General features: G+C 40.3%; 1 protein-coding gene across 2 annotated transcripts in view; it reads right to left on the minus strand.

Annotated features, from left to right (window-relative positions):
* The window catches only part of ascc2 (activating signal cointegrator 1 complex subunit 2), a 35,647-nt gene extending 25,148 nt beyond the window's left edge, over positions 1–10,499 (minus strand). Inside the window, exons 1-7 of one of the 2 annotated variants that reach the window (XM_061766937.1) lie at positions 10,337–10,499; positions 7,271–7,357; positions 7,048–7,206; positions 3,982–4,155; positions 1,002–1,131; positions 850–917; positions 517–630 (exon numbers count right to left, since the gene is read on the minus strand). In XM_061766937.1, the coding sequence (XP_061622921.1) occupies positions 517–630; positions 850–917; positions 1,002–1,131; positions 3,982–4,155; positions 7,048–7,206; positions 7,271–7,354 (729 nt within the window). In that variant the 5' untranslated portion in view covers positions 7,355–7,357; positions 10,337–10,499. Of the gene's footprint in view, positions 1–516; positions 631–849; positions 918–1,001; positions 1,132–3,981; positions 4,156–7,047; positions 7,207–7,270; positions 7,358–10,328 lie in introns of both variants that reach the window. The other variant, XM_061766936.1, reaches the window with a different exon arrangement.
* Between the last annotated feature and the right edge of the window lie 2,006 nt (positions 10,500–12,505).

Genomic DNA, 12,505 nt, shown 5'->3' on the forward strand with positions numbered 1-12,505 from the left:
ACTTTCTTCCAGAAGAGGCAGGAACATAGGGTGACCTACAAGACCGGAGGTGGAAGCACAGAGGTGGATTAAATCTTGTGCAGACGATGTAATCTGAAGGAGGTTACTGACTAAGGTAGAGGCAGGGGAGAGTGTGGGTAGATAGCATAGGGTGGTGGTGTGTAAGATGACTCTGGTGCTGGGCAGGAAGATTAAGAACACAAAAGCAGAGCAGCGAACCATGTGGTGGAAGCTGAGAAAGGAAGAGTGTTGTGTGACTTTTCGGGAAGATATGAGACAGGCTCCTAGTGGACAGGAGGAGCTTCCAGAAGACTGGAACACAACAGCCAAGGTGATCAGCAAACTCGCAAACTGCAATTAGAGACTGCTTAATTCGAGCCTTGCATTGTAGACATTTGATATTTTTACATGTGCTTTGTCCTGGTCTAGAGTCATCGGGCTGCGCCAGGAAGGAAGTGCTTCGACCTGTTTTGCCGAATGCGGAAGTTGGTTGCAAACTCTATGTGGCGGTCTTACCTGCTGAGTCATGCTGATAGCAGTGAGCTGCTTGCGGGCGTTGAGCTTCATCGGCTGGGCGGCGGCAGCAGCGTCGCAGTGGAGGCCACACTTCTCCTCGATGGTGTCAAACACCTGACGGGCGACACGCTCAATATTTACCAATGTGCCAATAGTGTCAATAATCACTGTAAAAAAACACTCGACACTTAAATCTAACAAAACGACATACTTTGTATTTCAGACAAAAGTAAGACAAAAAATGAAAAACAAAAAGTATTTCCTATTTTTTTTTTTTAAACATATTACTCTATGTGAAAAGGACTTGTGTATCAACACCGGGTATGGTCTCACCTCCAAAATGGTGGGCACAGTGTCATCCAGGTCTCTGTAATAGGACGGCTGCTGGGTGAAGATGTTCTCTGCACATAAGCAAGTTCAGTAGGATACAAATTAATCCGCAGAGTGTACAAAATTCGTCTTCAGCTATGTGAGGTGACTCCCACCAATCATCTTGTGCAGCAGCTGAGCGTTGCCCTTCCCGAATAGCATGCACAGGTCCATCATTTTGGGAACGTCAAACAGGTAGTTCTCGTACAGGACCTCCCCAAACACAGCAGGTGTAATGAAGCTCTCCTGAAGAATATCAACACTGTGTTGTTGTTTTTCCAGGACGCACCTACCTATACAGTGATTTTTTTTGGGTGGATGGGATTTGTCAGCTTTTTACATTTACATAAATACTATATTGTATTGAAAACAAATATTGATTAAAATGCAGTACAAGGTCAATATTTATATAAAATTATGAACATTTGTTAAAGCAGTCTCGCTATATTTTCTCTCTTGGGCTCTGATTGATCACCCATTCTTGGGTATAAAATTTTCAGTTTGGTTTTTAGCCTATGATACCCCCCAAGTGTCAATAATAATAATAATAAATATCCTAATTCCTGGATATGCTTCGGGAAGGGTGGAGTTAGGCAGGCAAGACAAGAACTCATGGTTGGTGTCATTCTCAGCATAAACTGCTGAGTAATTCCATACGTTAAGCATTACTGCCACCTACGGGTATTCACAACCAGATTTGTAAAGTGGTGGAAAATTTCCAGGAAGTTCCTGGTAAATTTACACAATTTATGGCCACCTGGGGGCAGTATAATACAGACATAAGGATAAACTGTACATGGAGATGGTCTCAATTCCTCAGTATGTCAGTAATATCAGTTATTATTTGCAGAGGATAAAGAAAATATGCTGTGAGGATTGTTATATTGAAGACTCTAAATTGCCCGTAGGTTTGAATGTGAGCATGAATGGTTGTTTGTTTCTATATGCCCTGTGACTGGCTGGCGACCAGTTCAGGGTATACCCCGCCTCTCACCCGAAGATAGCTGGGATGGGCTCCAGCACGCCCGCGACAATCTTTTATTTATTTATTTATTTTTCAGTTTCTCTATATCTCAGACATGCAAACACCAAAGGGATGAACATTTTTTGATTTTAACATAAATTAAGCAATCTGGAAGCCTGAAGAGTACAATAAGGCAAAAAAATTAAAATAAAAAAATTAAATCTTCACGCAGAAAAACTTATTTACACCGCTCAAGTACATGTTGATGTACACATTTACGATTAAAATTCAATTTGTCTAATTTCTTTGGCTTTTTTTTCTGGCCTCCAACTTGAGCCAGATGTCGATGTTACGTGTGCTTCGCGGTTCGCTGGGACAGCAACCAGGGCCACGACCCGCAGCACCTCAACGCAAAAATACAAAAGACCAGTCCAACAAATACGACACTGGCTGATCTGATGAGCAAAAATGTTGCTTAAACGTAAGAATAGCAATAGAGGATGTCCGATCCAGAGGTGGGTAGAGTAGACAAATATTGTACCTAAGTAAGAGTACCGTTACTTGTTTTTATTGGCCATTTCTGAATTTGAAGTTAGTTCATTCTGTGTTGTAACGTAATCCTTAACAGCGATTAATACATTTAACATTAACATCAGTAAACTAATTAGATAATTAGTGCGTAATTAATAAGTGTCCTCACAAATATCAGTGGTTCATTAAATACACTGGTTAACAAATGAATTCTCAGTCCTTGCCTCAATTGCACTGTTGAAATAAAATGTTGCCGGGCATGAATTGTTCATCGGTGCTAATTATTCAGGTGTCTCTGGTGTGCAGATTTATGAGAACAGTTTCCCAGTATCACCTCTAAGTGTCGCCAAAGCACGAAAAGCTGCAGAAATGTGCGTACGCCAGAAATGCAGTTGGCGTGAGGCACCGCACATTTCCACGGTCATGTCGCTCTTGATACATCTGAACTTTGCCATGAAAAAGAACGGACGCCACGTTTTTGTGCATATGCACCTTTTGTACATGAGGCCCCTGCACAACAAATACCAGACTGGCTGATCTGATGAGCAAAAATGTTGCCTAAACGTAACAGGACAAATAGAGGATGTCCGCTCCAGAGGTGGGTAGAGTAACCAAACTTTGTCCTCAAGTCAGCGTACTGCTACTTGACAATAATGTGACTCAAGTAAATAGTTGTCCTCCAAAAAATTACTTGAGTAAGAGTACAAAGTACACAGTGAAATTATTACTCAAGTACTGAGTAAATAGTGAGGAACTTCAGATTTTTTTTAACCACAGAATGAACATCAATAAAAAAAAAATGTTTTAAATTACAAAATAAAATGTGAACGTACAAATTCTGATGTTGCTGTTAAACAAGAGTTGGGCGCCGTTGCCTTCATGGAAACGACGACCTTCCCAACATGGCCACCACGTACGCACGACTATCAGCGGGACATGCTTATCTAGTTTGAATACCTATGTCCGGGAAGCCCAATGGAAGACTACGTGAGGTCATGTGACTTTCTTGTGTCGTTTGATTGGTGAACTAGACTTAAACTTGTCACTAGCGCTTGAATTGGACAGAGCGCCCGATGCGGAAGTTGCAGTCTGAGTCTCTCGCACGAAATAGTTGATAAATAAGCAATAATTGATAAATAAAAGTAGCGGGCGACATTTAGATCATTGTAACGGAGTAAAAGTACCGTGACTTATTAACAGCAGAAGCGGCGGAAGTTTTTTTCTGGTCTTGTCAACTCCTGTGACTTCGAGTGCACAGGCGGAACCTCAGGGCGCATATTAGTCCGCCGCGAAGTAATATTCACAATTACATCTGTGTGTGGGTGGTGGATGTGTGGAAAGGATCTGGTTGCCAGCATTCAAGGAGTACGAAACAGCCTATGACGTCAGTGACAGCGACCTCCCCCCCTTCCAGGAAAAACTCATTGGATCTATACGAATTACGTAAATGGCCTATTTTGAGTTCAAAACAGCAAATTTCGCCGAAAAGCGAAAGATTTGCATGAATGATATCTTGGATTTTCACTTATTGCGGGTGGGTACAGAATGTAAACCCCTCTCTGATAAATGGGGGTTCACTGTATTTCATTTGTTGGTCCTACCTTGGACTCCTTGTGAGTGGCCATCCTGAGGAAGGCAAAGAAGACAGCGCGGTGGAGCGCACGTTGACTTTCTGCCGCCACCGGAGACAAGGGCACAGGGGCCAGATCGAGGCCGCGAGGGGCATGATGGACGTACGAATCCAAGCATTTCTGCAGCGATGTGTCAAACACAACCTGGGAGAAGGATCACGACAGATCGGTAGTCACATTTTTATTTTGACGCTGGGATGGAACCCATCATTGCTGTACAACAAAAATCATTTATCAACCCAAATTTTGGAGGTCGGTTTTTGTAGGATAATAAAAAAAAGCAGGTATCACAATGGTGTTTTTGTGAGTTAGCTGTTTTATGTTAGATACCAAAGAGTCAGTCACTCAAAATTGTGTGTTCTTTTTCTGATGAACTAATATATTTTTGAGTTTCAGATTTAAAAAAAACAAAAAGGGGGGGGGCCTAAACTTGGAGACACTGGCTTTTGTTAGACACCAACAAGCGGATGTCCAAATACTGTACTTTTTTATTTGAAAAACAACAAATATTTGTTTTTTATAAAAATAAAAAACTTCAAAACATTTGGAAAAAAATGGCAACACACTCCTTTTGTTGGACAATAAAAAGCATGTACAGTGGTGCCTCGAGATACGAGTGACACACCTTTGACTGGCCGAATTTTTGCTTTGACTTGTGAGGCCAAACTTGAGAAACGAGTGCTGTATGACACCAGAAAGCTCCATTCACTTGAAAAAAGCAGCACTTTGTCTGATATAATTCAATCTAATCTCAATATAATCTTTAAAAAATAGGCTTCAAACTGTACATTGCCACTGCCAGCTGGCGTTAACTTGAAAACCATATTTGAAAAAAAAAAAAAAAAAAAAAACCTCGATCACGCATACGATGGAAAACACCACAGCTGGCCACACGGGCTGATAATAAACACAAAAATAAAATACAATACAGCCTGGTGTTTAAAACTTTTTTTTTTTTTAAACTTGTCCTGTTCAGCTGCATGGCCTTGGAGAATGGTGCATCTGTATGCCTTTGTGCTGGAACAGTTTTGCTGTGCAACAGGGGAGTTTTAAATATTCCCTCTGCTTATTTTTTTATTATTATTCTGATGTTTATTGATAGCACCCGGACAGAAAAGGGTTTCAGGGGACAGACAGAGGGATAGGGTGGACAAGGGGACTAGGGGTGAGAACCACAGCAGAACAATAGTGAGACAGTCTAGATATTTGAACACAAGTAACGTTACAACAGTCATTTGTAGATGGGGGGGGGGAGACCCGGTGAGGACATGGCAATAACTAACCAGGAGAAGAAGAGAGGACAGAAAAGGACAGGATGTGGGGAAATGAGCAAGGCAGTGCTACTGACGAGTAGTGCGGTAGGATTCTTTTTTAGTGTCTAAACACCTGTAAGAACCTGTGTTGTTTTTAGTGATCCCAGCACAAGTAATTAAAACCGATAGTGCGTCTATCGAACTTATTAGTGAATGAACACCATATCACATGCTTGTTTGTCAACTGGTGTACGGAGTTGCTGAGCCAGCACATCGAGGAAAGGTGAGCCCGGTGCCGCCCACCCACAAGCGGGGGGCCAAGTCAGCGAGCCCGTCCAGCAGGGGACCCAACCACGGGGAAACCAATGACCACCCCCAGGACCCAGGGAGGTCCCGAGCCCGACCAAAGCATTTCGATCGGTCACAAAGGGAGGGGCACGGGCACCAGACCACCGCCCCCTAAAGACGTCAATGGGATTTTTTAACGGGGATGGGTGGGGAAGGGTCTTGTGCAGTTTATGTGTGATCGTCAAGCCTCTGGATAACTGCAATCAGGAATGGGACCCTGTATAGGGCAACAATGTTTTGAGGTGAACGTCCCTCCCTCAGATTGACGAGGAGGTTGAAGGAGGAGACAATGAGAAGAGGCAAGCATAATGGTGGAAAAGAGAGAAAACAAAATGAAAAATATCTTAAAAAAAAAAAAAGGTTTCAGTCCTAGAAATTTATTGCACCAAGGCAAGAAAAATATTCCTGCGACTGACAGGAATGACGCCTTCGATCATGCAAGGGAATAAAGGATGACGCTCCGAACCGATCCCTTTGTTGCAAAGCTATTGCCCAAAATGCCGGGCCATATGGCGAGATGCTCTCGGCCGCTTGCTAGCTGATTGTCTACCGAACAGGATTTGAGTAAATGGGATGCGGAATTGTCAGATGAGTGAACTCCCTCTGGGTCGCCTGGAAGCAGCCGAGCTTCATCTCGAGCTTCCTCCGGATGATAATGGAGACAAAGGTAACTTGTTTCCAGCTCGTGTTAGTTACATTTAACGATCAAACACGTCCCACTACAGCAATTCTAACAATGTATTTTTATAGTAATAGTTATATTTCTAAACTGTACAGGTGTCTAATGTAAATAGTTGATACGAAATAGTTGATACATAAGCAATAATTGATAAATAAAAGTAGCGGGCGACATTTAGATCATTGTAATAGAGTAAAAGTACCGTGACTTATTAACAGCAGAAGCGGCGGAAGTTTTTTTCTGGTCTTGTCAACTCCTGTGACTTCGAGTGCACAGGCGGAACCTCAGGGCGCATATTAGTCCGCCACGGAGTAATATTCACAATTACATCTGTGTGTGGGTGGTGGATGTGTGGAATGGATCTAGCTGCCAGCGTTCAAGGAGTACGAAACAGCCTATGATGTCAGTGACAGAAACCCCCCCTCCCCCAGGAAAAACTCATTGGATCTATACGATTCACGTAAATGGCCTATTTTGAGTTCAAAATGGCAAATTTCGCCAAAAGGCGACTGATTTGCATGTATGAAATTAAAATAAAAAACAAATATAAATCAAAATAATAATTGTTAGCTGCAGCTCTAATGTTAGCAATTAAGCTTGTTGACTTTCGTGAGACAAAGTTAATGTGGTTTGGTTAAATAGACAAAATAAAAATCCCCTGAGGGACGACTTTTATCTCGAAAAACTCTTCAAGTCTGGTCACTCCTATGTCAAGGTACCACTGTGCTCTGAGGGGACAACAAAAACACCTCTCACCTGACACCAAAATTTGTCATGTGGCAGCGTGAGTAGCCATTCCAGATCCTCCAGGATGAATCTGCCGCGCTCTAGGAACTCCTCCACCTCTGCCGGAGAGGGGTCCTCTGACAGAGGCACGTAAGGCATGAAGAAGCGCTCCTCCTTCCTGTCGGGGTGCTGAACAAAGAGAGACGGTGACAGCAAGCACATCACCAATGATAAGGAGAGGATAGCAACTCACCAGAGCGGGCAGCGAGCGCTCCTTGCCCAGCGCGTCTCGCTCGGTCACCTGCTGCTCGTCCAGCGGTACCCGGGCGCAGGCCATGACCTCAAACGAAAATACCGCAAACGAAAATCAATGACTTTTATGGAACACTTTACACCTCTTAATTGTTTTTAAATTTTCACATTATAACATTATACAATATATATGCTGCTTCTGTTTTTTGTTGGACAACATAAAGCATGACCTTCCACATATTGTGTCTTTTTCAAAAGTAAATCTGAAGACCACAGAAAATATTTTAATAGTTTAAACTAAAGTAAAAAAACTAAATTGGTGTTACGTCCTTTTTCGGGGGGTAGACTAGGAAAAAAAACATCTCGAAATTGTGGGGGTTTTTTTTTCATCTGGGTTTGTGTTTCAGCAAAAAATATAACTAGGGAATATTTTGGGTAATATCTGCTTTTTTTGGGGGGGGGGCCAACAAAAAGCATGTATTTCCCAATTTTATTTTATTTTTTAAATCTGGAAAAATAAATATTTTTCTTCATTTGAGAAAAAAATTCAATACTTTTAGAGATACCTGCTTTTTGTTGCACAGTAAAAAGCATTTATCTCCAAATTTTATATATATATATTTTTTTAAATCTGGACCAACAACTGTGTTTCTGATAAAAATACAAGTACTTTAAGATACCTGCTTTTTTGTTGGACAAACCATGTAAATTCAAACTGTATATGGTTTTAAAACAAAACAAAAAAAAACGTTTCAGATCAAAATAAGATGGAAAATATATATATATATGGTAATACCTGTTTTTTGTTTGATGACAAAAAGCATGTACGGTATATCCAAATTGTATGTTTTTTTTGTTTGTTTTTTTAATCTGGAAAAAAATTCCAAATATTTTTCTGTGTGTGTAAGATTAACAAAAACCATGCATCTCCAAATGTTTGTTTCCGGAAAAAACATGAATGGTGATCCATCAGCGGCCAAAGCCGTACCATGCGCTCCCCGTACCAGACTTTAAACTGGGTCTAGGTGATATCACAAAATAACGGGGAGGGAGATGCAGCATTCAGGGACATCAAGGAGATAATATAATCCATCTCAAATGTATCACATTTGTTTAATCAGTTACTTGAAACTACTCCTTACAATCAGCATCACGAATGGGAGTGTTTGCCGTGTCGTCACCCGATGGTCAATGCCTATGGAAGTCAATAGCCGACCACGGGTTATTGGGTTATTCATGCATATTTCTCTTAACTATTAATGGTAGGCGGCACGGTGGACGACTGGTTTGCACATCTGCCTCAAAGTTCTGAGGACCGGGGTTCAAATCCCGGGCCGCGTGTGTGGAGTTTGCATGTTCTCCCTGTGCCTGCGTGGGTTTTCTACAGGTACTCCGGTTTCCTCCTCCATTTTCTGTACCGCTTATCCTCACTAGGGTCGCAGGCGTGCTGGAGCCTATCCCAGCTATCTTTGGGCGAGAGGCTAGGTACACCTTGAACTGGTTGCCAGCCAATCATGGGCACATATAAATAAAGTACCATTCACACTCACATTCACACCTACGGGCAATTTAGAGTCTTCAATCAACTGTTTTGGGGATGTGGGAGGCTGCCGAAGTTCTATAATAACTTGTTTTACAATACATTACAATATTAGATATCATATTTTTGATATTTAATTATTTGGCACAACAAAGACAAACTTCCTGTTAGCTAATAACTTGCGTCTCACTTAAATACTTGATGCCTTTATTACATTTTGTGATTATTTTACCTCTTAAGTAGGCCTATTACTGCTTTCTCTTTTCTTGGAATACTGGTTTCAAAATGATATTGTATTGGTAATCAATTATTTAATAGGGATGGTCTTCCTCTCACTTATGAAGAATTCTTATCAGAATATAATATCCATGTCACACCTGCAGATTATGCCAAGGTCTTTGGTGCAATTTCCTCTGGAATCTGTGTTATTTAAGTCTGAACAAAGATTTACTGCTCAACAGGTGGCCCGGTTATCCCCAACAGACACTCTCGTTAGTAAGCTATGTTTTTCAGGTCATATTCGCAACAACAATTCTATAAGAGCTTTATTCCAAAAAGATATTACTACATTGCCACATGTAATTTCATATTGGAATCAATTTATGGGAAATATTACATGGGAAAATGCCTGGTTGTTACCTAATAGATAATAAAATTAAAGAAATCTCTTAAAATCATCCACTGATTCTATCCAACAAAAAACAAAAGATTCAAAAAGGACATAGATGGAAATTGTAGTTTCTGTAAGGAGTACCCTGAGACTGTTGTTCACTTATTTTGGTATTGCCCTATTGTTAAAAGATTCTGGAAGATCTTATGTGATTTCGTTTGTGACCATACTGATGGTGATTTGGTTTACTGTAGAAGGATGCAGTGGTGGGTCTCTTTGAAAATGATCATACTCAGTACAAAACGCACATATATTAATGTTATTCTTATAATGGCCAAATTTCATATTCATGGCTGTGAGTTCATGAAGAAACCTCACTTTGTTACCTTTGACAATGTGGTCAGACAATACATACAGTCGATCCAATACTCTGAAAAATCCTGAATCAATTAGAACTATGACTGCTTGCACTGTTAAAAGTATTTTTGCAACTACTGAATCATTGTACTACGTACCCCCTAACATTGTTCTATTATGTTCATGACTTTTCAATTTACTGTCTACTGTGTATCTGCTAATCATGACTTTAAATAAAGCTTTTTTTTTTTTAAATGTGAAGTCACAAACGAGACCAATAAACATATTGGTACAAATAACATATTCGGTTAATTACAGTTAATACCGCTCTCTGCAGGTGTAATTTTCGCCTCCACGCAAGTAGAGTTACTATCATTGAAGGTTTTACACGCGTCTGGATTAGAACGTTGCGTAGCACACAGCTGGGCTAAACAGGTGAAAATTACCTTGGATGACTGCGCGTCAATCAACCACGGCAGCTAAGTGTTAGCATAACGTCGCCAAACACAGTAAACTTTGCCGTGTCGCCAAGGTGGTAATAAATCAACCCACCTCCTTACCGTCAGCGTCTGCCACTCTCGGAAGCCATCCTCGTGGAAGTGTCGCCGCTTTTATGACCTCTTTCACTTTCAATTATTATTTTTTTCTTAATTTCTGTCCGGTTTTTCTAGCTGGGCAGAGCACGCGTGCGCAGTGAGACTGACTCACTCAGTTTGTTCTTCGAAAAAGAGTGTGGCAACACAGTTGCTCGTTTTTGTTTATCGCTCCCTAGTGGGCACTAGGTAGAGTGCAGCAGCATGTGGTCCACTATGGAAATAAAATAAATCACGATTTAAACATTTTTTAAAGATGAAAAAAAACATATATATTCTGAGTGGTAAATTATATAGAAATTTAAATTAAAAATACAAAACTGACAGTAAAAAAATGAATGCTACACTTTTAAAATTATATAAACAAAACAATGTTTTTCGCTATTTATGGGTACTTAGTGCCTGGAAGTGCAAAACAATATAACAAATTGTGAAACACTTTTACATTTCAGAAAACAAATTAACAAATTGTGAAACACTTTTACATTTCAGAAAACACATTAACAAAAGCCAAAACACTTTTACATTTCAGGAAACAAATTAATAAAAGCAGAAACACTTTTACAAAAGACGAAAAATTAAAATTGAGGGAACGTCCCATTTCACAGACATTCTTAAATCCCAAGCCCTTTCTCGGCAAGACCCGCCACGCTTCAACATGTTTGGCTCCTGAATCGCGGGAAGGGTAGGCTACGCAGATGTAACGAGATGTCCATTGCAAATATAATTTTTTTTAAAACGAAGAAGTTTATTATCCTTAGGTTTAGGACTAGGGTTGGGGTTGAGGCAGTTTCGGATGAGTTAAGGTTAAAGCAAAGCAAAGCAAATTTATTTGTATAGCGCATTTCATACACGAGGTAAATCAGTGTGCTTTACATGATTAAAAGCATTTAAAAACAAATTTAAAAAACGCTTATAAACATTTAAAACAGAGAGAAAAATTAAAACAGCGTACAGTGCAAGCAATATTTAAAAGTGGAAATGCTCTAATAAGCATGAGAAAAAAAGAAAGGTTTGTAACCTGGATTTAAAAACATTCACACTTGGGGCTGATGTCAATTCTGTTGGCAACTTATTCCATTTGTGTGCAGCATAATAGCTAAAGGTTTTCTTTGGACTCTGTGCTCCAATATTTGACCTGAGTCTGTCGATCTCAGAGCCCTACTGGTTTTCTATCCCATTAACATTTATTTCATGTATTCAGGACCTAAACCATTTAGTGATTTATAGACCGGTAGCAGAACTTTAACATCTATTGTAAAGCTGACTGGAAGCCAGTGTAAAGACTATAGAATTGGAGTAATATGCTCTGACCTCTTTGTTCTGCAGACCCCGAGCTGCAGCATTCTGAATGAGCTGCAGCTATTAAATCCTCTTTTTGGGGAATCCAGTCAGAAGACCATTACAATAGTCAAGTCTACTTAAGATAAAAGCATGGATGAGCTTCTCCTGGTCTGCTTGACACATGCAAGCCTTCACTCTGGACATGTTCTTGAGATGGTAAAAAGGAGTTTTAGTTATTGATTTGATATGACTGTTGAAACTCAGGTCGGAATCTATCAGAACACCAAGGTTTCGGACTTGGTCTTTGATTTTTAAAGAGAGTGACTCCAGGTATTTATTAACAGCAATCCTCTTTTCTTTATTGCCAAAAACAATTATCTCAGTTGTGTTGTGGTTTAACTGAAGAACATTTTGGCTCATCCAGTTATTTATCTATTTTAGACAGTGACACAACACCTGAATTGAACTGTAGTCATCTGGAGACACTGCTAGTAATAACTGTGTGTCGTCTGCATAGCTATGATAGTCAAAATTAAAGTTCTGAAGAATTTGACCCAAGGGTAGCATATACAGTCTGACCAGGAGGGGTCCAAGAACTGACCCCTGAGGGACCCATAGGTCATTGCCATTCGATTCTGCCAGTGGTTACAAAATAACTCCTTTCCTCCAGGTAGGACCTAAAGCATTTAAGGACTGTTCCATTTAGTCCTACCCACGTTTCCAACCTGTTCAGCAGTGATCTACCGTATCAAAAGCTGCAATGAGGTCCAACAAGACCAGAATTTGACACCTTTCCCGAGTCAGTATTCAACCTTATATCATTTAGCACTTTGATAAGAGCAGATTCTGTAC

Source organism: Phyllopteryx taeniolatus, chromosome 3 (genome assembly GCF_024500385.1).
Source record: "Phyllopteryx taeniolatus isolate TA_2022b chromosome 3, UOR_Ptae_1.2, whole genome shotgun sequence".
In the NCBI taxonomy this organism is placed as follows: Eukaryota; Metazoa; Chordata; class Actinopteri; order Syngnathiformes; family Syngnathidae; genus Phyllopteryx; species Phyllopteryx taeniolatus.